General features: G+C 37.9%; 1 protein-coding gene across 13 annotated transcripts in view; it reads left to right on the top strand.

Moving 5' to 3' along the window:
- Nucleotides 1-25411, top strand: part of ATP2B2 (ATPase plasma membrane Ca2+ transporting 2) — a 308443-nt gene that overhangs the window by 209214 nt on the left and 73818 nt on the right. For 8 of the 13 annotated variants that reach the window (XM_061357888.1, XM_061357887.1, XM_061357890.1 and 5 more), the window contains 6 exons: nt 5114-5239; nt 8560-8652; nt 14586-14627; nt 16366-16530; nt 18697-18911; nt 20340-20582. In XM_061357888.1, coding sequence (XP_061213872.1) covers nt 5114-5239; nt 8560-8652; nt 14586-14627; nt 16366-16530; nt 18697-18911; nt 20340-20582 — 884 coding nt within the window. The remainder of the gene's footprint in view (nt 1-5113; nt 5240-8559; nt 8653-14585; nt 14628-16365; nt 16531-18696; nt 18912-20339; nt 20583-25411) is intronic. The other 5 variants (XM_061357902.1, XM_061357894.1, XM_061357899.1 and 2 more) reach the window with 2 other exon arrangements.

Raw genomic sequence — 25411 nt, 5'->3', positions numbered from 1 at the left:
TGTTGGAAATAAAAACAGTTCAGGCTTGACAGGAATAACTGAAAAAAGGTAACACCTGAATTGCAGCCACAGTTTGTTTGGTGAGTTTAAATTTGGTGCAGGATGAACACCCCAAATCAGGGAGTATTATTTTCACCATTGGCACCTGGAACAACATGTTTAATATGCAGTCAGTTTGGATGACATAATCAAACTAAATGAGTTTCTGTGCTTAATGTCCTGTTTGATCATCCAGATAGTCATTTACCATACTTGAGAAGCAATTCTAAGAGTACAAGTGCTGGCTAAAGCAGGCAGATAGTTTCCATCTGTATACAGCACATTTGGTACCACCTAGGAAGGCAGAGAGAGAAATAGATAGGCTGATATGATATACCTGAAACCAAAGGAAGCAGCTTCTCTTGTATAGTTCCACTGTACTTCTGTCTAAAACATTTTCCTTCTTTCAGCTCAGTAACAGACTGAACTAAAAGAAGCATTCATGGTGTAGCATAAGCCATTGCATCAGTAGTGATCAGCTTAAATGAGACTGTGCTGACAGTATTTTTTTTTGCAATGGGCATGGGCATGTATCAACCAATGATGAAGACAACTTGGATAAGCAAACCAACTGCTACTCAGCTGTCTTGATTGAAGCTGATGGGCCCCTTGAAGTTTTGTGTAGTTCAAAGTTCACAGAAATCCATGACTTCTAGAGACATTTTGAACATGAGTCTGGCCTCAGTATTGCACACAGTGAAGTATTTTGGAGTACCCTGTAGTATAATAGTAATAAAATGCCTTATGAGGATTACTGTTTAGACCTTTTTTTTCCCCCCAGGTATTTAGGTTAATTTGATGAAGGTATGAAAGAGTTACATAGAGGAACTCACCCAGTGTAGTTCTTGCTGAACTGAAATTAACAGAACACTATTCTAACCTGACTCTTACAGATGGTTATTTCTATCAGTGGACAACAAGGATCTGAAACGAAGAAAGAGAGCATATTTAAGAACAAATATACAAAAGAAATCTCTTGTTGTGGTTCTTTGTGAGGTTTGGAAATAGAAAGGAAGCTGGAGTGAGGAACTGGGTCAGGTGTTTTCTGGAGAAAAGTAGTTCCGATTCTGTCTTCATTCCCTGCCAGGAAATACTCGGACCTGGGCTTCCAGTGCAGCAGAAGTGGTCAGAAGTGAGCAGCTCACTTCAGAAGTTCCAGTTGTTGAAATGACTTGTAGATGAGGGGGTTTCTTCTGGTGGTTTGTTCACCTTATTATTAATTTCAGTTACCTCTTAGTAACTGCAGTGACTGAAACAGCCGCTTAGATATGCGGAGAACTTCTGTTCACCACAAGTTTGCTGGAAGTAGCAAATCAGTGTAAAACCCCCAAGCTGCCGGGCTCTGGCTTTTCTTTTTGTTTTTCAACTCTATTTCCAATCTATTTCACCAGTGCTGTTATTAAACTCAGGGGGTTCTGAGCAGTCTTATGCTTAGTGGCATTTTTGTCTGAGAAGTACACGCTGTAATAGGTTTCTTATCCATTGAACCTGTTTCTATCTTTTTTCACTAAACTAGACTTCTTCCTTTTGTATCTTGGAATAGTCACCATTTAGTAAGTATTTAATTAACTTGAAATTAAATACTCAGCGTGTGAAAGAATGACTTCTCTAATATTGAAAAACCAGTCTTGAGAGGGAAAGGGGCCAGTAGAATTGTTCAAGATGAAGTTGAAATATGTGTTTAGTGTGCAGATCAGTGAAAAACACACATTCATTCCAAAACTTCATTTCTATAACAATAGCTGATTGAAGTCACAATGCCCATGTCTTTATTCAAGGTAATATAATGCCATTTAAATGGTGACATTGCCAGTTAGGTGAAAGGAGGTCAGTTCTGTGGCTTAGCTTAGATGCCACCGAATTTTCCATAGCACTAGTGGAACATAATGTGATGATAAATTAATACCATCTCTAAAACATGCTTTTGTGTGCACCTGAACAGGTTTGAATTATGTTTTACAAACCTAATGTTAAGAAAAGGTTCAGAAAGGCATTTCAGGTTAAGGCAGGTTTGTCCTTTCCTGGTGTAGGGAGACGGAATCTGGTGGGTACATGTTTTCTTAATAGAGTAGTTTTGAAACATAAATGTGTGTGCCAGGTTTTGGAGGATGTTTCTACCCACCCTTGTAGTCCAATACAGAGTCCTTCAGAAAAAGACATGGGAATATTAAAAGCAAGTTCTTAATTGAAATATATTTTAAATGGTGTTAACATTAAAAAAAGGTTCCTCTAAATTTTGAAGTTAAGTTTCAGACATTTTCTGTTCTGTCTGAGCCAGTACAATGAAGCCTATTTTGGTTTTTAAAGATCTGTTCTGTTCCTTTAGGCTTGAATGTAACTTGTGTTTTGTTGTTTGGGTGGCAGTCCTGATTTGTATGCCTGTGATGTTTTTCTCTATCAATCATATGAAAGAAAGCAAATGACATTTTAAGGACTCAAATTTTGTCTCACAAAGCCACAGGAACAGTTGTCAATGAACTGAGAAAGTCTGTTGCTTTTCTTTGCTATGTCTGACCATTAGTGCATTTTTTGTTTTATTTGGCTTCTTTCTGCTGAAATTTTCTCAGTGTTCTGATGAGATATTTATGCTCTCAAATTAGGTTTAGTGTTGACAGATGTTCTCTCTGTTCTGTGTTTCTATTTTCCTTTTAAGAACATGAGAGATTTTGATTATTTAGAGAAAGATATTTTGATTATAAATAGATAGCTGCATTGCTTACCATGTTCTAGGACAGCAACTAGATGAACAGCGTTTGTGTGTGTGTGTGTGTGTAATACAAATCTGTATAAGGATACAGGTCCATATATCTTCACTTTTTTCAGCTTTTGAGAGAACTCACTGAAATGAGTATATTTTCTATACACTAAAAAGCAGTGTTTTTTTAAAAGGGAGGGGAGAAAAGACCTTTCTGTGGCCATTCAGGCTTAGGAGACCTGAATGCCCAATACGATTCTCATTGAGAAATCAATTCTACTCCCCCTGTGCTCAGTGCAGCCAGCTCAGTGCAGTCAGTCAAGAGTCCATGTTGCAGGAGCTAGCAGAAAGCTTGTTTGAAGATGTCTTCTTTGTTGTGGTTTCAGGTGTGCTCTGCTGCACTACATTCCAGAACTACAGGCCCCAGTGAACAATTCCACTTTGGTTTTAAAATGTTGAGTGGTAGCTGCTGGTGGTAGTGGGTGAGTGACTAGGGGCAAGATAGCTGAGAATAAGCTTACCAGAATTTTTACCTCATTAGCCACAGCATTGTTTAGGACAAGTCAGTTAATGACTCTGCCAAATTCGTGCTGCTGCAGAATGAATGAAACTGTGGTGTTGTCTTGAGGAAGGTCAGCGGATCTCACATTTTGGTGAACTTGTTCTGATTACACCTGGTCTCATTCTTCTGGTGTTCCATGGCTACAAATGGGGAATAATGACTGGTCTTAAAATACAGTTTATTTAGAACTGTAGCACCTAGGATTAAAACCTATGGTTAAATAATAGAATACTTCCTGAGCAGGTTCTGGTTAACTGTGGGTCTTCCCAGAGTTCACCTGCAGGTATAAATGTGCACTCATCTTTTTTGTGTGCTGTGATTTTTTCTCGGGGCTGATGGCTGGTGTGTTACCATCTGTTTTCATCGCTTCCAAACTACTTCCTCCTTCTCATACAGGAAAGAATGCTTAAAAGAATACAAGTCCAGTAAGCTTCCAATCCTTGCTCTGTCAATTTGTGTTGAGAAATTACTGCTTTTCCTCTGTGTTCTCACAGTGACTTACTTACGCTTAATGGGCATAACAGTTTTCTGCTACTAAAGGATAAAAGATAAAGTCTGTTTCAATTAATAGCCTCATCAGTAGGTTTTGGTCATTATGTATTTGTTTTTCATATGTTTCATAAGAGCACTACTGAGGTGCTTTATATCTTTTAAAATTCATCAGTTGCTAAGGATATCTCTCTTTGAACATTTAAAATATTGCTTCCATAATGAACTTTTTAGGTTGAGATTCTGTCACTACATGAAATGACAAATGATTCATTTGATGCTGTCCTTGTTCCTGAGCTTCAGTTACAGGGTTTTTAATAAGCTTCCAGCAACTGGCCTTAAATACCTGTCATAACAATAGGTTGCTCCTCCATTTCAAACATCTCAGTGTGCAAATGCATACACTGACTTCTTGCAAATCCTCAGTTATAAAATTTATCCAAGATGTAAATCAGAATATTTTTTATCACTTCTGGGAATTTCTATTGGTTTTTGTTTCCACAACTCATAGCAAAAGGTTTCTTAGAGGCTATGTATGACCTGGATGCACCTATTGTTTGGTTCAATATAGGAACAAGAGCTGTAAATAAACAATTTCTGTACACTAAAGCATGAAACATTTCTGGAAAGGCATTTACTTTAAATAATGGCAAAATTATCTAGTTAAACAAATGATCCTTCTCAGGAAAACTTAATGTACATTTTGATTTGTATTACAGTAATAGAAATCTCTCATAATGAATTTGTTTTCAAGTACCTGTTTGGGATTCTGCTGGTTTGCTGAAACATCTCCTTGAAGACTTTTCTCTGTGTTGCTTTTTTCATTTTAAAGACATGAAATTGTCTTCAAAAACATTTTTTCTATGCATGTAAATCAACTGAGCAAGATGAGAAGAAACTGCACATGTATTTTCACTTCATTTGTGTGACAATATTGCATGTGCAGTCAGTGCAGTCTTGACCAGAGTCACAGAGGAACATTTGCATAACTCTGAAAGACAGGTCAAAGTTACAAGAATTAACTGGATGAAGCTAAACTTCCCCACAATTATGTAAACTCGCTTAGTGACAACATTCCTTTTGAAAAAGGAATCTAATGTGTGTGGTTCATGCAGGTGCAGCCTAGGATTTGCAGTTAAGCATCCATTCCTGGTAGGGAATAATATACAATAGGGGTTATTTTTGGTATGTAATTATGTGACCTTAGTATAGATTTTTTAAATGTAACAAATTTATTTCAGTACTATAGTAAAAGTCTTGCATAAAATATTTCATGGTGGTTCTTTCTGTTTTTTCAGCTACATATAACTCTCACTGCATATTTTCAGGTACTCACGTCATGGAAGGCTCTGGACGGATGCTGGTAACTGCTGTGGGTGTGAATTCTCAGACAGGCATCATCTTCACCCTGCTAGGGGCTGGAGGAGAAGAAGAAGAAAAGAAAGATAAGAAAGGTAAATTTCACAACACATAAAGGTGCTCTGAATAAAGCTCTTGGGCTTTGTGTAGCCAGGGCTCTCCCCCATTTCTGACAAATAAATATGATTTTAACAACTTCCTTTTTTGTATACATTTTTGTCATTACATTTCACACAGAAAAACAGCCAAAGCTGTTAACCAATAAATACATTGGATAACAAGATGTTTTTCCAGTGTGAAATTGTGGATTCTTAGTACATAATGAAATCAAAGGAATACATGGGCACACTCCCATTGCCATGTCTTCTTTACATAAACCCATACTCACCAAAACTTTGCTAAGGTTTTGCTCTTGTGCATTTAACTCTTATGTAATATTTTTTTCAGAAAAAAGCACAACAACTTGGCCATGGAAATAGCCTGTTTTTTGAGCTTCAAAAGTAAAATAGGGATACATGGTGGCTTTTTGCTTGCCTAGGTGTTTAATGACTGTAGAGGCATTTTAATTTCTTAAGGTGTAAAGTTCTAAGACTAATAAGAGACAAGAAAGTAGCAGAAAATATTGACAGTATTTAGCTTTGATGTCTGATGCCAGTTAATGGAATCAAGAGGTCTCTGTAGACTTTTTGCCTTCATATAGTGATGCCATAAGCTGTTGCCAATTTATGGCTTGCACCCATAAGCAGAAACATGATGTAATGTATGTGCTTTCCAGGTTTGGTTTATAGTCTTGTACATTGTTCAAGTCTCCTTTCAGAATCTCGTTCCAAATTTGTTCTAAGAATGTTTATCTGTCACAGGTAATTTTAGGGCTAATTAAGATGGGGTTTTAGTAATTTCAACACTTTTCAGTGGTTTTTGCCATCAGTGAAAAAGAGCAGCTAGAGCTAGAGCTTTACTGAACATTTGATTTAGTCTCTGTCAGGCAGTGTGATTCCACCTTTTTGTCATTTCCATCCTATTAATTTGAAGCTGCAGCTAGGAAGGCCAAATTCAAATGGTTTTCATGACCTACAATTTCCATTTCCGAATATGTTCAAAAAGTGGCTGCACTTATTTCTCTGAGGAAATCCCTTTTTGAGTTGAGTTGACCATTGCTTTATGCAATGTTTACCTTTCCTTTCTACCCAGAAATTCACAATACCTGCTAGGCATGGTTAGTTCCGGGACCATTCAGGCCGAAACTTCCCAAAGTAAAACTCTTCCATGTCAGACTGGTTTTGAACAGTATCTTAGAGTTTGATCTTGCTGCGATCAAGAGAAAGACTCCTGGCCATGAACCTTTTGAGGTCTGGCAGCATCTGTTTTGGCAGTGACAAAGGATGTTATAGGTGAGGAAGAGGAAGCTCAGTACCTGTTTGGAAATGACAGCCACCTGCCCTGCTGTCCCTGTTTAACTGGGCTGGCCTTCTCTGTGTGTTGTTTTGCTCAGGACACTGATGATTCTCTCATGTCTCTTTGTAGATAGCCTTGAAAGACAGGGAAAGAGAGATCAGAGGTAGCAGAGTAATGCACTGCACTGTACTTGTAACTTACTACCCAGAGACAGAGACTCTGACACATGTATCAAAGAACTTTATATGCAGACACTGACTGTAATTGGATGTAGGTACAATACCAAGAAAATCCCTTCACGTTTTCTACTGTTGGTAGCAGCTTTGTGCTGGTGCAGAGGAGAGGCTGGGCAGAGTTGGCTGTAGATTGAGGCCCAGCCTCAAATAATGTACTCTTGTGTATGAACCTGCAACTCTCTGAAACCCTGCAAATCATAAATGTTTGTTTCAGTCTCCTGTGGGTGTATGCTTTTATTGTTCATTAACATTTTGTTAAAAACCATCATGCAGGTGTGAAACAGGAGGATGGACATCAGCTTCCAGGTAGAGTAAGAATTGTACCACATCAAATGAAAGGATGAGGCTTTTAGCCAGCAGCTTTGGGGCAAATCACGGTTGAACTAGTGATTAAAATAATTGTATTTGAATCAGTCCAGTTAAATTAAAGAATAATTTCAAATCAGCAGGATTGTTCGTGGCAAACATTTAAGGGTGCGTGCATTGTTGGTGTTGCAAATCTTAATGTTAAGCTTGAATAATCAGTTATTCTGAAGCAAATTACAGCATATTAAATGTTGGAATGCATGATTTGCTGCTAGCAGTTCATGCTGCGCTGGTTAGTGTGAGTATCCAAATGGCATAAAAAATAGGCATGAGTAACCAAAACAGTTTAAGTTATTAGCAGCACAGCAGTCAAATTTGCAATTAAGATTTGCACGACCGCAGTCACACAGGGCATGTTTTTAACTCCTGTCTGCTGTTTATTTTCCTCTCCCAATTTACCATTGGTAAATAAGTGGAGGCTGTTTTTCTTGAATGCCAAACCAGTACAGTGGCAAACAGTCACTATGGGTAAGGTGCTGCAGGAGTCCAAGAGTCTCAGTCAGGATTCATTACAGGACTTCTGTGTTCCATTGAGAACAATTGACGAACACGAGCCAAACAAGGCTTATTTAATCTATTGCATGTAGAGGCTAAACTAGTGAACTCTAGTATAAAACACATAATAAAGTAATAAAACCTTCTTCGGGTTTTCCACCTTCCTGCTAGGAAGGATTTCTTGACCAGTTTCACTACTACGCAGATAATGGCTAAAACCAGAAAAAAAATATTTTCTGATACATTTTTCATTTCACAGCAAACCAGTTCCATTTGTTATTTGGATTTAAACTAACTCCTTGTTCTCCTCAAAGCTTCATTTGCCATTTTCACATACAATATTGAAAAGTTTAATGTTTCTGTTCAGGTCAATGTGCATATTCGTATTAACTAGGTTATGGCAGGATATAGGTTGAGCCCATGTTAGACTGGGTTGTATCAGCAATAACACATCATAATATGCAACATGACATAAAATGCAAGGTCTGTAATGTTGTAAATTCATAAATGTAATGTAATAATGTAAAAACAAATGTAATGTGTAAATTCATAAACTCAAGGGAAATATTTCAACCGTTCTAATATTTGCATAACATTATATTAAACAAATCACACATAAAAGGACCAGTGCAATGCACATAATAGTGTACTGTCAGTTCTCACCAACTCTATTAAATGCCTTTCATTTTATTTATTTATTGTTATTGTTATTCCATGTTGAGTTTTTGCTTTTGTAACATCTTTGTAATGATATTTTGCTTTTGAAAATTATGTTAATCAATTGAAATGAGATTGATTTTGAAGAAAACAAAGCCTTAGTACTCCATAAATGGTTTTGTTTTGTCATGTGCATTTGTTCATGTTGTTGTTATTATTATTCTTATTATTTATATTTTGTTTTTTTATCCATTATTGCTCAGTAGATTCTTCCCATCCCTCCTCCCACCCTCCTTCAGCTACAGATGGTGCAGCAGGTGCAAATGCCACTGGTAATGCAAATGCCAGCTTAGTCAATGGTACGTCACAAACACCCAGTTTGCTGTTTTTGATAAGATTTCTCTCCTGACTCTGTAAGATCCCCTCCTCCTTTGATGAAATGCACAGATGTTACATGTGCCTGTGATTGCCCTCTGAGAGATCCTACTCCATAAACTCTATGGTAGCTTATAAGAGATGCCACAAAGATGCTACGACTGACTTCATTCACACAGAATTAAGCAGGTAGAGGAAGAAGTAGGAATTGTGATCTATTTGTCATTAATTAAAACTGCAATTAAAAGGAAGAGTTAAGCAAGGCTAGTTTCAAAACTTTTGAATTGCCTTTACATGAAGTTTCATTGTAAAGTTCTTCACATATTTGCCAGCATAGATCTGAAGAACACCATGATAAAATGATTTTTTCTTCTTCTGATGTGGCACTCTCATAAGTATTCATTAGTCTTCATGCAGCTCTGAGAAACAGTGCTGGGATCAGGAATCTGGCTCGGTTTCAACTAACTGTGTTAGGAATTACTTTTGCTGCGCTGAGCATCTTTTTTTGGAAGATTAGACAGGGATCATCTAATGAGCCTGCCTGTATTTACGAAAAAGAAACAAAAAATATTGCAGTAGCCAGTTTTGGCTGTCTCTCAGTACAGATTCTTGACCCCACTTCTTAGCATGCAGATATCTCTTTGAATAGTCTAATAGCAAGTATTAAATGGAATGGGTCAATATTAGTTTAGGCAGCGGCTGTATTTTTTGTGATAATCAGACGCGTTAGTCTTTATTTGCTGTAAAAACCTTTCCCTCTTGTACTGCACCAGGAATACTGACAACAGTATTTCTGCTTTTCATCGTGTTGGTGATAGAATGTTCTTTCCATGCAGGTCAGTCATTCTTGCATTATGCATGTGAAACCAGAGCTTCTGACACAGCAATGCCAAGTACTAGACAAGTACGAAGATTTACTGGTGCAATATCTTATTTAAAGCAATGGCAAAGGAAGTCTTTGAGGCTATTTTAAAAGGATTTTATTAGGATTCAAAAGAAACATGTAACCAGATTTTAACTTTGCTCCTTCACGTGCTAAGTTTGCTGGGACACTAGGATTTATCATTTATGCATCTCACTGCATGACAGGAACCTGTATCATCCTGGTTCCTACACTGTAATTTCAGATTCCTTAGACACCAAGAACCAGGAAATTAATGATGAATATATCATTCCCCATTCTTTATGCTCTATAATTCTACTTTGTTGTGTGTAAACCAGATGTACACATACAAAGTCTTACTAGGTATCACCCCCCAGTCCCTCTGCAGACTGCAGTGTCACAGTTAGGATCAGTCATGCAAATTGCACAAAGTTAAACATCTGCTTAAGTGCTTTTCTGGGTGAGAACTGCCACTCGGCAGGATGCAGAGATGAGTCCTAAATAGTTCTAACCTCATTTCCATGTTATTAAGCTTTAGTTGCCTGGTAAATACCTTTTATGTTCTGCCTTACTGCCTGAACTTCGTATATAAATTGAGTTCCAAGGGATATGAAGTCAGTGTCTTAAGTAAGTATGTGATTTTCTGTCATATTCTTTCCCATCAGAAACAATACTGTCCCTGTTTAGCTTGGAGTTAAGAGATAGATCCTCACTTGGTTTCAGTGCACAAAGTGCAGAAGTCAGGTTTTTATGCAGCTGAGCATGTTTTTGCTTTTAACTCCTTTGAGGTGAGGTGGTAGAATTAATTCTGCAGATCTCTGATCAACACAAACAGGAGATACTTTCCACACTTCAACTTACCTGACATTGTGTGCAGTGGAGAACAGATTCTTGGCAAGTAGGGTTAGTCCTTCTTTGAAATTGTCTGGGAAATTGCCAAATTCCGGTATGTTTATATGATGTATTTCCCTACTTAGCAATGAGGATGAGTTAGAGAATAAAGCAGATATGTATAGAAGGGGGTTGGATGGGAGAAAGGAAGGAAAAAAGCAAATTCTAAAGCAAGGAGACCAAGTTCATGCAGATATTTTTTTCAGTATGGATGAAATAATGTTTTTTCAGTAATGTCAGAGGATTCTCCCTGAGATGTGACTGGAAAGAAGCGTTATTTACCTGAAGGCCCTACACCTCGGTGTAGAAAGTACCTTCAGTTAAGAAAAAGATATTATATACTTGAATAAGTACTTAGCTCAGGAAATACAATTGCTTGTTAATTGAAAATGTTACTGTTTCAGAGAGAATATTGTCTTAGTTGTCAGTGTAGAGTTGACACAAAAGAAATCAGTTGTTTTCAGTCAGTGAGCATATAGTGTTAAATTTGTGCAGGTTTGTGACACAGTCTGTGTGTATTGAAGGAACTGCTGTAACATCTGTTGAGTTATAGTAGTTGAGATTAAAATACATAAGTGTTTGATGGTCTCTGTTAAAACTATGGGCAATATGTTAAGTTTTTAGAATAAGTAGATGAGAAAATGTTACAGAAATGTAATTAATGAAAATTCTTCTAATTTTTAAGTGCATTTAGAGAAGGTAAATATTTTAGAAGAAAATATGGGAAACAGCAATCATTTCAGCTTGTTTACCCCAAATTCAATTTCATTAGAGAAAGGAGTACTCATCGCTGTTGTTAGAGCACTGCCCCATTCCTAATCCATATCGGGTTGTTGGGGGTGTTTTTCCATTTGGTACCAGGATTTGTTACTGAAAATTATATTCTGATCTAGAAATATCCCAGCAGAGTCAGAGAAAAGTCTCAGCTGAAATACTCGATAGGTAGCATTAATTCTGTCAGTTCTGGCACATGTATGTACATCACTGTGCAATTCCTGCCCAACAGTCTGCAGTTTTAATATATTTTAAAGTATTTTCTGAACTTAAGTGAAGTTCTTCAGTGTGTGCATAGAAGAATTGGCTAAAACTTCCTGTTAGGTAAAGTGGAGTTAGATTTGTACTTTTATAATCAACCTGCGTTTTACTAACGTGCTGGCTCTGATACCAGCCTGCATGAGAGAATTCCAAGTATTCACTGCAGATCCATTTGACGTCACTTTTCCCCCTATATATAGATTTGCAGTGTGCGTCTGTTCCTGCTTTCTGCAGACTAGAACTTGGCATGAAGAGGGCTATAACTCATTTCCATTCCAGGAGGAGCCCTTATGGAAAATCCACAGGGTATTTTGTGCTTTTTTCTGCTCCATCACAGCACATGAGAACAGAGCTCCATTAGCTGCTTGAGGTGGTACCGAGCAGTTCCTCCCATGTACAAACAGTTTCTAATGCCAGGGATAGATCTTTGTTATTCTGTGCCACTGACTCCTCAGAAAGGGCTGGGAGAGGTAGGTGGAAGTCTTGTCTTGGAAGGTTTATTTGGAGAAGAACCTGGCTTTCGGAGTAGGAGCTCAAGACTGGTGTCATGGGTGCTTTCCAAAGGACAAATTTTAGTAAGGCAAGGACAACATGCAGAATGTGTTATATTCAAATTCAGAACCTTCAAAGCAACTGCAGAATGCAAGTCATAGTAGGAGGCTCTGTGTTCTTGTAACAAACCAGATTTTTCATCCTTGCTTGGAAAAGTGATAAAAATAAACTCAGAATTGGACTGCAGGGCCCAAACACTGTTCCTTTTACTTACTTTAAAAAAGAAAAGAAAAAAGGGTTTGCAACATTATGGGAAAATAGATTACATTTTTTAAAAAGAATGATGTATAAAACATTATCAAAATATCAATAAATACTTATCCCTTTTATGTTTCTAAACAATGCACAAAACCCAGAAAGATGGGATAGTATTTCTGGTCCTAGCACTAACTGAAAGGAGAAAGGATCTCTCAGCAGTAGTGATTCTGTCAGCTCATTTTCTTTCTTAATTTCTTTCTTTCATAATTTATAGCCAAGTGCAAGCTTAAAATTATTTTGAACAGGAGGAAATAAATCCTATACATTCTTTTCTTTATATTTTCTCTGTCATAATTACCTAAGTTACCTGTTCTTTGTTATTCTATCTACGTAATCAGAAAATAACTAGTGATGACTCTCCCCTTGCCCCAACAACCTAAATACAGTAGCTGCTGAGGTTAAGAATGTATTTCTTACATATTGGTGTTCTCACTGTTGTTAGTGATTATCCATTTGGTGTCCTGCTGGTTTGCGATAGCCAGGGTAGATGAATTGTCAGTGTAATTCATTAAGACAATTATAATAACACTATTAAACAGCAAATATATAGCATCACTTTAAATACTTGGATTTACACAGAAGAAAACCCTATATATATTGTGCTTTCCAGTTATGCAAGCCTTGGGCTTGGGTTTGTTTTGGTTTTTAAATGGCAGAATCATCAGTTATACTGCTTTAAGGTTTTGAATTGTGTTCTGAAAAGAGAGCTATAGAGCAGACTGCTCTAAATGAGGGTTTCCAGTTCTGAAGGAAGGCTTTATCCTCTAGCCAGAAATCAGAATCTCTAGAGATGCTTTATGTCTTCCACTAACTTTATTAAAAACCGTTCTAAAAAAGATAGCCAATAGAGAGATAGCAAGTTCAACTGTGCACTCTATGTACAATTTCTTACGGAAATTCCACAGCAAAAACAAACTTGGTTTTGTTCGGGTTCGTCCATATATGTCTCATGGCAAAGGGGAAAGTACTATATATTATTACAGCCAAGGTGGGAACAGAGTTAGAAATCCAGACAAGCAGTTGATGCTGAAGGGTTTACATCAGTAACCCATTGGAGCACCAAAATGATTATATGTACTGAGACCCCTTTGCCATGATTGGCCTCCTGTGCTCTGGAGGTTCTCAGTTCCTGCAGCTCGCTAGCATGGGGTGAAGTGATGAATTCATGTCTGATTTGGCCATCTGTCCTCTTTTGGACAGGGAAGGTTTTAGGGATCTCCTAATTACTGAAAATACAAAGATGCAGGAAATGCATCTTAGCCTTTATAGTTTTATAGACTCTAACAATACCTTTCTTATTGGAATGTGTCAAAAATCCTGTAAAGGTTGTTTAGTTACTAAATTTCTTTAACATTATTTATTGTGCATTATACATAACTATACAAAGAGAATGTCATCCCTTCTGACTGTCACATTTACAAAACTCGAGCAGTCTTTTCAATAAGATAAATTCCTATGTCGCTGTGAAAGTTTCCTAAGGGTCCCACGAAAGAATTTTGAATACCTTTGAAATTGTTTGCTGGTGATTCAAATACCAAGATTTTGTCTGCTCCACTTTGCGTTCTGCCATTGGTATTTCAGACACTTTCAAATGGTATATTTCAGTTTTAAAAAGAAAGAAATCACATAAGAACTTTGGAATGCTGAGGCTCTCTGTAGCTAAAATAGGAAATTGGATGCACATGGCTAATATTTCTTCAGGATAAATCTGACTATAGAACGCTCGCATGGCACTTGTATTTACTGGATTAACTTGCTAAGTAATACAACTAGGTGAGGAAAATGCAAGTTAAAAACCATTTCTGATTTACATTTTTATTCATATTCATTGACACAATTATTTATATTTTGTCTTAATTTACTAAAATAGTGAATTTAATTCTGGACTACATTAAGATAGTCATGCTGTATACTGCGCTGTGCCAGAATTATACCTATGGTTCTTTTAAGTCCCAGTTTTCTGAAATTTCATGTCAGGAATATTATTAAAATATTAACTTCCACTGGATTCTTTTTTTTTAGTTTCACCCTCTCAACTTCTGCAATTTGCTCAAAATCTTGTGCTGATGCTTACTATTTTACATGTTACAACACTGAACTTGACTGCAGTCCATGAATGTGTCCAGCTAAGTCGTCCTAAGTAGATGTATAATAGCAATGTTCTCTGACCACAAAGAAGTATCTGTAACATGCTCATTGCTTTTGTCTGCCCTTTTTATGTAAATTCCCATTTTCGTGTTCTGTCTTGGGCAAAGGTTGTTTACTGTCTGTTGTCTGTTGAAATTTTTCATCATATAGGCAAAATGCAGGATGGGAATATGGAGAACAGCCAGAACAAAGGTAATCTTCTTTCGTATTAAGGAGGTTGTGGATTTTATTTTTAGCATGTAGTTAAATCCTGTTAAAAAGTAACATGAAAACCTGTGATTTGTGCCTGTGTAAAAGTGGCCCTGCTGTTCAAACAGAATGTTAAACCCTGCCCCAACCAGCCAAACCTGACAAAGAAACCTTCCAAGGTGTTTATAACTTACAGGTATTTAGGATAAGAGAAGCGCAGTATTTCTGATGAGCCATTTATAGATTATGCTTTCATGTCACAAAGCTCATTGAAAATCATTTTCTTGTGCAAGTTATGTATGCTATGTATTGTTAGTGGATTTCCAACCCTATTTTTGATATGTCTCATCACCCTTGGTGTTTAATGGCATTGTATGGACACATTTTCTTTTGCAGGGAGAAGGTAAAGCAGTAACAAAAGGAAACCTAAAAGCCAAGAGGTTATTCAGCAATGTAAGAGTATAGTATAAGGATAAATAATAGGAAGATTAAGAATCTTGGGAATTCCTTATTTAATGTTCAATCTCAGGAAGGAATTGAAATAAATATTTTGCTTTCTCTGAAGCAAAGTCATGGTTCCCTTTCTACTGTATGAGACACAGTTACCACAATTTCTTTGGGTTATGCCAAAGAAGTCAACTAAACTATAATAGCTTTCTCTTCTCAGATAGTACTGAAGATTGCAGAGGTGATAGATCAGAAACTGAACAGATAAGCTCAGTGGTTAATGGTACAAAACTATTAAATAGAATGGTATTAAACAAGTAAGGTTTAAGGTTAGGCAGTTGAATTAGATTTCCAGATCAAATAAGCACAGTTTTGTACAAGCTCTTCACGAATGTCAAAGCAAAGCTGTTTCATCTCATTCTGTTTAATTTACTTATGTCTGTGTTTGATACAAACCAGATACATACACATATATAAACTGGAATGTCATTGCTTTAAAAAAACATGTCTCTCTCTTTGATGCTAAAATAAAGTTTCCTTATATGAGCATTAGCGTTCTTTCAAGAACGGATGGTTTGGCCTTTAAATTGTGTGCTTTTTTTTATGTGAGACTGATTATGGTGTCCCCATCGGATGGTTAAGTTACTTGAATACCGAATGCTAAGGAAACTTTTAAAGTCTGGTTTTACCTAGAATAGCAGTTCATGAAATGTGATCCTCTGGTCTCTGCGATGCCCAGTGCTGTCAAAAGATGAGGTCCATAGATCATCTGTGGAATTATGTTACCTTTAAAATGTTTTCATTAAAGGTGTGACTGTAAGGGTGCATTGTAATCTATGATGCATTTAGAGAAACACAGACTGTCTATTTGCCAAAGCATTTGAGACCTATTCTAGGAAAACCTGCAGTATTGATGTGCTGTTACTTGCCAAGTAATCTGCAAGACATTAAGTGATATATATGTGTATAACAGAGAATGTCATCGGTGGTTTAAAAAGATCAACCAATAAATAAAACCCAATGACTTTCATGGTGCTTGACAAAGAGTGCAGCACTGATCCCCATGTTTATGGGGTGACATGGGTGTGCTTGTATATTTGTGCCATGCAGAACTCCCCTGGGTCTCACAGGGGTGTCTGACTGCCATGGGAGTGAAGTGTAATCCTGTGCATAGAAACAGTCATTTGTGTTGCAGTCAGCCCCTTCAATGACTGTTGCTGGTTGAATTCAGTATCAACACTACAATAAAAGGAATGAATAGTTTTGGAGTAACTGTTCTGTTCTGCATTATTAGCCAAGCAGCAGGATGGGGCTGCTGCCATGGAGATGCAGCCGCTGAAGAGTGCAGAAGGGGGAGAGGGAGATGACAAGGACAAGAAGAAATCCAACATGCACAAGAAGGAAAAATCTGTTCTTCAGGGAAAGCTGACCAAGCTGGCAGTCCAGATAGGCAAAGCAGGTATGACCGGATAACTGACTGAGGAAGCAGTATGTTATACTGGCAACAAAGGGGTTTAGAGCCAGTTATTCTTAAAACAGGATGGGGCTTACTGCAATATTTAGAAATGGGTCATTTTAATGCTTTTCTAAAGATAGTTATGTGGTATTGAAGATCTTTTATTCTCCTAAAACTTAGCTTTGACTGTCAAGAAACTGGAAGCTTTAGGCAACTTGAATTGTAACGAATATTAGAATCAAAATGAAATGTAGCTTTTGTCATAGTTAAGATTCACAAATGCAGTAAATACAAATTTAATTTCCTCTCCACTTAGAACTTCTGAGTACACAGTTTCAGAATCTCTAATATCATCTCAAAATACCACTCACAGCATTTCCTCTTACTGATTCAGAAAGCATTCTGTTTTCTCTTAATATCCATGTTCCTGCCTTTTACCCAAACATGACACACCCAGTACCACCTGGTTCCTACTGTTAGAAGTAGCACTTCACCAACATGTAGGTAGAAAGTGGAACTCTTTCATAATGACATAATGTTCATTAGCTTCATTTTTCTAGTGGTATTAAAGAGAACTTGATCTCTATCCAGATCCTTGGATCCCTACACCAGATTCCTAACTTTACCTCTGTTCAGTCTCCTTTATCCTTCTTTACAAGTCTGATTTTACCCCTGCAATTCCTTCTCATTCCTTTCTAAGTTCATTGCACTTAGTTGATCATGTAACACCATGATGCCACTTCTGTCTCCACCTGAACAGTGCATGGCTTAGAATCTGTGGGTATCATCTCATTTAAATATCCAGTTTCATGCTTTGGCCAGTTTCATGTTCCTCAATCTTCTCTGCGTTGTTGCTAGTTGTACAACAGTTGCATTGATATAAAACCACTTCATTTCTCATGATCAGTAATATCTTAAATACCTTAAATACTTTTCTACATTGCCTTCTATTTATTACTCTCTTTGGTATTTCCGCAGAGATGTGACTATCACTTTTAAAGCGATAACAGGGATTTCTAAACAAAATGTGGCAAGTAATAGGAATTCAATTAATTATTGCCTCATTTGATTCTTCTTTGTCATGGGCAATCTGTGGGGATGTCTTGCATTGTCATGAGTATTTGCCTTTACAATATTTTAATGGTTTTCCTTTATCCTCTGGCATATACCAGTCTCCATGGCTCATCTGCTTCCTGTCAACCTTAGCATCCTTCGGCTTACCCAGTCAAGACATGAAATTCACAGCATTCTACTTCTACCATATGATCTCATTAGAGATAAATTAATTTACACTGAAATGCAGGCTTAGTGGCTGCATAGAAACATGCCAAAGAGCAGCAGCCATAGAAGGCAAAATAGATGTTCCAATGGAGTTTGTAGTTGTATGCTCAAATCCAGGCACAAAACTGCAGAGGGGGAGTGCTTGCTTAGCAAAGTCTTATGTCACCGGGAGAGCATATAAAGTCCCTGAGATCTTCTGTGAATTGGTGTCTCTTGTGCTCTATTGTCAGTGTCAGACCTCTTGAGCCTCTCTTCAGAAAAAATAAGCATGGTTTACAAATGGCCCTTTGCAAAGGGAAACCTTGGACACATTGGTATTTATCACATTTTCAAGAAAAGCAGGGAAAGCCTGCTCTGTGGATGATCCTGCAGCATTGCCTCATTGTATTCAGCCAGGCACATCAATAAGGCTTTCCTAAAATATCTTACACAGCAACATAAACTACAGGAGACTCTTTTTCTCAAGCCTCTTAAGATAAGCTTATTTAAAAGAAAGATGAGTGTTTGAATATGGATAGACTAGTAATTTGTGAAAGGTGGAGGTTAAAAGGACAGCTAAATGCTGTACCAAAGTACTGCACTAAAGGGAGAAAGCTTCAGTAACAGTGAGCTGTGGAACCTGACTGACTGTGAAGCTTTAGTGGCAGCAGTAAGATGGTGCTTAAAAATTAACATGGTGTGATTCAGCATTTCCTTATTCGCTGAAACGCAGGGCTGTTGTGAATGCATTATGGTAATGTTTTTTTCTGCATTGTAAAGTATATCATTATCATTATTGGTACTGGTGAAAATCGTCGTATAGAGTAAGAAAATTCTAATGTAGATTTCTAATTGCACACGGTTTTAATTGTGTTTTGGTTTGTAGTAATTGATTATTTCTCTTTTCAGGTTTGGTGATGTCTGCCATCACTGTAATAATTTTGGTACTATATTTTGCCATTGACACGTTTGTGGTCAACAAGAAGCAGTGGTTGCCTGAGTGCACTCCTGTCTATGTTCAGTATTTTGTTAAATTCTTCATTATTGGGGTTACTGTACTTGTGGTTGCTGTTCCTGAGGGACTTCCACTTGCTGTCACTATTTCTCTGGCTTACTCTGTAAAGGTAAGAGGCATTAATAATAATTATGGGAGAAAATGCTGTTCAGTTGAGTTTACTAATGAGTCTTCAGGTTTTATTAGGTGTGATGAAGAGTGGCCTGTAAATAAATGTGCTCAAAATATTGAGTGAAATTCCTTTGAAGTGACACTTTGCTTTGTATTAAAAGGATTTGACAAAATTGCAAGTGCATATGTATTCTGTGTCTTTAAAACTACCCAGTGCAGCAGAAACACCTACTTAGTTTGCAAGGGCACCAGGAATTTATTGAGCAGAATTTACTATGAGATTTTGACACAGAGTAACTTTGTCTTCACATTTTACTTGTGCAATAGGACAAAATTTTCACAAGGATTTGAAACCTTCAGGAACACTTTTCAAAGAAATGAGAGTTTCACTGGAGCTTTCACATCCCTTTCTGAAGTGCAGTTGCAGTTCTTTGTAGCCAGTGTAAATGATTCTGTGAGGAAATGAAAGAGGATTAAAATCCTGCACTTGTGGATCACTCTTATCGCAGGAGTTTTCTCAGATTGTTTTAGCAGCATGGTCAGATTTGGGGAATCTTAGATGAAGGTTTTGTGAAGTTTACTTACTGTATAACTAAATTAATGTCTGAACATTAGGAAGGAATAGCTCTATTTATATGTAGCCAAACATCATCATCACCAGGAAAAAGGAGCTCCTCTCAAGGATGGCATTTTGCTAAATAAAGACTTTAGCTGCTTTTAAAATACTTTCCCAGTCTCCTTATATCCTTCCTACAACACATGCAGCACACAGGTGAGTATCTATATGTGCAGTGTCCAGCTGCCATATGGCTGTGTGTACAAGGGGAGGTACTGCACCCTCTGAGGATATGATAGTGTCTGACAGTAATGCTAGGTGATGGGGCACAAGGTGGTTTTAATGTTGAGGACAGAAGCAATGACTGTGCATTTCCAGGTGCATTGTGGAATGGAGTACTCTACCTTGGTGGTTTTTTGTAGTGTGGGTTTTCTTGTGGTTGCTGGTGTTCGTTGCTAGTTTGTTTCTTTCCCCAAATGTGTGGTCCCTCGGAGTGCTGCAAGATCTCATCCTGGCACTGGGAATAGAAAACATCTAATATTTGCTATAATGATACTGTTTAAAAAAATCCTGCTATCTTTAGTTTCTTTAGCTAATCTCTGCTGTTCTGGCTATTCCTTAAAATGTATATATATATTGCAAAAAAGGGTGGGACTGTGTTGGTTTATGAAGGCAAAATTATTGCAGGGCTAGTCACTGCTTGTTTGTCTGTGACTAAGCATTTGGGTTATCATTGCCAATCGAAGTTCTAGTTCAGTGAGTGTTGCGTACTCATGGACAAAACTAAATACATGCATTTTGCTTTTCATGACTGATGTTAAAAATCTGTCAAAGCAGCTCTTGACAGCTCTTTATTTTGCTTTTCCTCAGAAAATGATGAAGGATAACAATCTGGTCCGCCACTTAGACGCTTGTGAAACTATGGGTAATGCTACAGCCATCTGCTCTGACAAAACAGGGACGCTGACGACCAACCGGATGACAGTGGTCCAAGCCTATGTTGGGGATGTCCACTACAAAGAGATCCCTGACCCAGACTCCATACCTGCCAAAACCCTCGAACTGCTGGTTAACGCAATTGCTATCAACAGTGCTTACACTACAAAGATCCTGGTACGTGGGCTTTCTCTGTCGACAGAATGAAACCTAGAAAAAGGAGTTGTAATGTTTGAAGCAATGTTAATTCCTCAATATGCTGTTGTCGATTATGGAACGTTAAATAACACTGAGGTCCTCAAAATGAGAACAGGTGCTGTAAAAACTATATATTTGTATCTTTTAAGGATAGGGATGTACTTACAAGACCATGCTACATTTAAAACTCTCCTGCTGTTAGATTGGTATGGCCCAGTTTTGCTGCATTTAAATTTAAAAGCAGAACAAGTTGTCACTGAGACTTCGTATGTGCACAGTTATTTCTGTGTGTCTAAGAACTTTCAATTCTCAAATAGGATACATTGGATTGGTTAAATCAGTGAGGTTCATGATCTTTATTCATTCTGGTTTGAAGTGAATTACATCCAGAAGTATTTTATTCAGTCTGTAGAGAAAGGCAAAATGGAAGTATCCTGCTTGCTAACAGCATTAGATTCTTCTGTAAGAAGCTAATTAAGAGGCTGAAAACTTTTGCAGTTCCAATAGATTTGCTCCTTTAAAGGTCAAGCTTAATCTTAGTATTGCAGAACAAATTTATTTTTTTAGTTTATGGGTTTACGTGTTGTCCTTTTCATGGCTCTGTGCTGAGCTGTTTAATGTAGTCTTGCTTGCACTTCATGTTTAAGAGTATTCTTTTAAAGTACAACCACAGAAAACAGGATACAAATAGAGAAATGCTGCTGAGGGCTGGAGCATGTATTTCCCTGAATTCTTGCAGTGTAAACATCTGGGTATTAGTAGCAGTCGATACTTGGAAGAAGGCTGTTTAGAGGAACCTGACGCAGATACACCAAGTGTGTTTGTAGCAAACGTGGGTTTGAAATGAAGGCTCCTGAGGGCTGTGTAGCCAGGGTTAGCGTCTGACGTCAAGGCACAGCTGAGGCACCCTTCAGACAGTCATCTGTGCTGTTCTGCGCTCACTCTTCTGTTCCCACTGAAATCTCTCTGGAAAGGGAAATGTGGGGAGAACCAGCCCCTGAGGCAGCTGGAGCTGCTTCCGACAGCATGAGTGGACAGGGAATCACACAGACCCTCCGTCTGCTCACAAAGATACCATTGGTAGCCACCTTCTAGCTGCAATCAGACAGCAATGTGAGTGTACTTCTCTGCAGTTGCTCTGTAGAGAGAAACAGCTCTGGTCAGCTGAGGCTGGATCTTATTCTGTCCTTTCCTATGCACTGTCAAAGCTGACCATGATAGCTAAAATGCAAGGTGGGCCTTCCACTCTCAGGTGGTTCAGTATAAATGCTGTGTAATAGTGGATATTTGATGGCAGTGGCTTTTTTGAATCTCATTTGCACATTTATAAATTAGCAAGAGTATTTTACTATTGCTGGGTAAATGATGATTTCAGAAATCAGTATTACATTTGATTGTTAGGGAGAGGAACAGCTTATTTTAAGACATCTTATTTTAGTATTGTTACAGCCTAAGTAAGATTAGATACTTCCTTCTGTAGAAAGAGAGACAGAATCAAACTCATCCTCAACACACAACTGTGGTTAAGACAAGGTAATATGGATAAACTGGAATGAAGACTAGGAGAAATGTGTTTGTGTAACTGCTACAGAGGTGATGCTGGTCACCAGCATCAGTCCTTGCTGCCACTGTGGCATTTGACTCTGGGAGGGCCTTGAGAGAATATTACTAATGTTGGCAGAATTTTCCTCATTCCAAAGGAACAGCAAGGCAGAAGGCAGCAGTTTGGGTGGCAGTGAAGTCAGGTGTGACTGGCAGAGCAAGACTCCATGTCAGCTCTGCTTCATTTGTTTTACATTTAACTGTTCATTCTGAATGCCTGAGATCAAACACAGTAACTAGCCAGTGTTTCTGTTCAACATCCATTCCACTGCCTTCTCTGAGTCTCAAGACTAGATTTAGGTTTCTGAGTGGCATCAGACTTCCCAGAGTGATGTGCATGTAGTATTAAATATAATGCTCTGTCTTTCTCTTGTGGTAATAGTTCCATTGGACTGAAAAATTTCTGGTCAATAATAGTTCTAAAATTTCACTTTGGTCTCAGTATAATTTTGAACTTTTTTTAACTCTGGCTTGCCTTCATTGCTTCTTGTTGAAATGAGTTACGTGTGTCTGTTAGAAAGAGTCAGTATTTCACCGTTTCAGTTCTTTTTTAGCTTCACACAGAAACTGAGTGTCTGTCAAACTGATAAATGGGTGAAATCCCCTGGAAATCACCTTTGTGCTGGATGCATAGCAGATGACTGCTTGAACTTCTCTATGTAAAATTAATGGTGACTTTTAGCTATAATTCTATCATAAAATCAAGCCTTGCAGTACAGACACCGCAAGAATAACAACTCCAAATATCAGAGGAGTTCATTTATTCATTGTTTATAACAAGCTTAAGCTAAAGATACAAGGTATTATTCCGTAGCCCCTTTTAAACCATAAATAAATACAATTGAAAATACCTAAGGGATTTGTTTCTAGGATAAAGCATACAGAATGATTTTTCTAGCTGCTAATACTGAATGCATGCTTGTGCACTCAGAGTATATTTAATCATATTGAGAACATCAGCTCAAACCCAAAGGGTGCATGTGTTACAAGATTGAATTTTACACATGCTATTTTTAGTCATCTAGTTCTGTGTATGCTGTAAATTGCGCTTTGTATGAACTTCTGTTCAGAGTGATCACATATGGGACCATAAAATTAGTCAAGATGCTCTGCTGAATGATAAATACTCCCTCTTGCATTGTTTTTTGATTAAGGGGCAATTGAACCACTGATAAAAATATAAAAAGAAAATAATATCCCTGCTTGGGATAAAAGATTTGAATTTCCCCGAGAAATTAAACACAAATTAGTCCAACTGAACAATAGCATCATTAAATATAGTTCTTTTTAATGCTTTCCAAGGATCAAGTTACTGAGTGAGCTGCTTTTGCATTCCATTAGCTGCAGAGCCACTTCAGTGCTGGTTTTATGCTGTTTTTGTGAAGCTGCTCTCCAGAAACCTTTCTTTTCCAATAGTCATGTTTTCGATAGCTTTCCCACACAGAAATAAAGATAAGACTTCATACATGTGAGCTGTGATGAGGACTGTAAAGCATCTCTTACCCTGAAAACAAAATTTGCATTTTGGGAGTATTTTCCTTCCACTTGGAGCAGAAGCACATTGGTCTTGAATATCATGGAGCAGTAATGAAATAGAGACTCCAAATACCACTACTAGTGATTTGAACTCCTCTATTGAGCTCTTGCTTGAAAAATTCAGTTTTAACAAGAAGAGTATTTCTTCTGATTTCCTGAAAGTATCAGAGGGCACAGATGACATGGTTGTGGATGTGTATAATGAGTTCTTATTAAGAAGAGATTGCAGTTAGTATTTAATAGAGGGATTTTCAGCTCCAGTGGAAAACACCCAGCTGAACCTGTTATTATTAGGATCTAACACAGGCATTTCAGCTGGTACTCCGTAAGTGCCTGGGGAGCAAAAAAGCTACTTATGCCTGTATTAGGTGCATGTCTGGAGCTGCAGGACTGTTCTCAGTTCTAGTGACCATTTACTGTATTTGCATAGCGTGTAGTACAATGCAGCAGCATCCTTCAACTGAGGATCTCAAAGGAAAAAAGGCCGAGATGTGACAGACAAGTCTACATGTTTGTAAATGTTAATCAGGTAACGAATGTGACCTTGTAAAACTTTGGAACAAAAAGGCCTTTACTGGATAAAACCAAAAGGGGCGAAGGAAGCCAAAACAGAGAAAGCAATGTTTCCTGTTTATCATCTGGCTGAAGAACACCTCTTTGTGACGCCATAACATCTACCTAAGAAACAGTGAAGTTGTCAAAGTTGCTACCAGCACCCAAATTCCAACCAGGTTCCTACCATAGCCCTAGATGAGGGTCTCCACATTCTGCTCATACCCACCACTCCTCACAAGGCAACAGGAAGGGCCCGGAGGGCCCAAGATAAGTCCAGCAGGTAAGAGCAGGGATTCTCCACAGGCTTCCCTGAGAGGCGTCCTCCATGGGGGAGAGCAGTGGTCATGGGAGATGGTGCTGAGAAAACGGGCTGTCCCGGCATCGGCACGGAGCAGGAGGATGGAGCTAACACAGGCACAGCCTTTGGGATTTACGAGGAAAGGAAGTAAGGTGTGAATTCACCTTCTGGCTTTGTATAATTCCTTTTCCTTGAATAGATAATGAATGATCTTATTAAAGTAAGTGGAACAAAATTTCTAACTTTATTCTGAAAGCGGTTCAAGAGATTTTGTCACAGCATTTTATTGCTAAGAATAAAGAGTCCTTTTGACTGTCTGATGCAGGAGACTGGGGCGAAAGCACTTCATACTTTCCTGGGGAAAAGGGGTGGAGGGAGGCTGGCAGGGCAGGGTGGTAACCCAGGATACAGGAAAACCAGAAGAAATTACTGAACAGAAATGGTAAAAGTAATGCAAAATAAGATTTTCATACAGCAGCTGCTGTGGAGGAATAGGTGGAAATCTGTTGTGGGTATTCAGAACATGGATGTAGTAGCCAGGTGAAGGGTTCTTTTTATTTGTGAGGAATATATTTACATCCAAATGTGGCACAGCTGTCTGGGTTGTGGGAATACATAATCTTCCTGTCAGAACAGCCCTCATGCAAACCACTAATACTTTCTTACTGATTTTTATTTCTTCAAGTCAAATGCAGACTGGATTTCATTTATCAAATACTTGAATTCATTTTGTCTACTGTTTTTAATTGGATGAAAAAACTGTCTCAAAAATAATATATATATATATGCACACATACACAGCCAACAAATTCCCTTT

This window comes from Neopsephotus bourkii, unplaced genomic scaffold, assembly GCF_033783945.1.
Source record: "Neopsephotus bourkii isolate Nb327-2 ecotype Australia unplaced genomic scaffold, CSIRO-AGI_Nbou_v1 NB_923, whole genome shotgun sequence".
In the NCBI taxonomy this organism is placed as follows: Eukaryota; Metazoa; Chordata; class Aves; order Psittaciformes; family Psittacidae; genus Neopsephotus; species Neopsephotus bourkii.
Note: the sequence above shows the minus strand (reverse complement) of the source record. Positions and strands in the feature narration are given on the sequence as shown.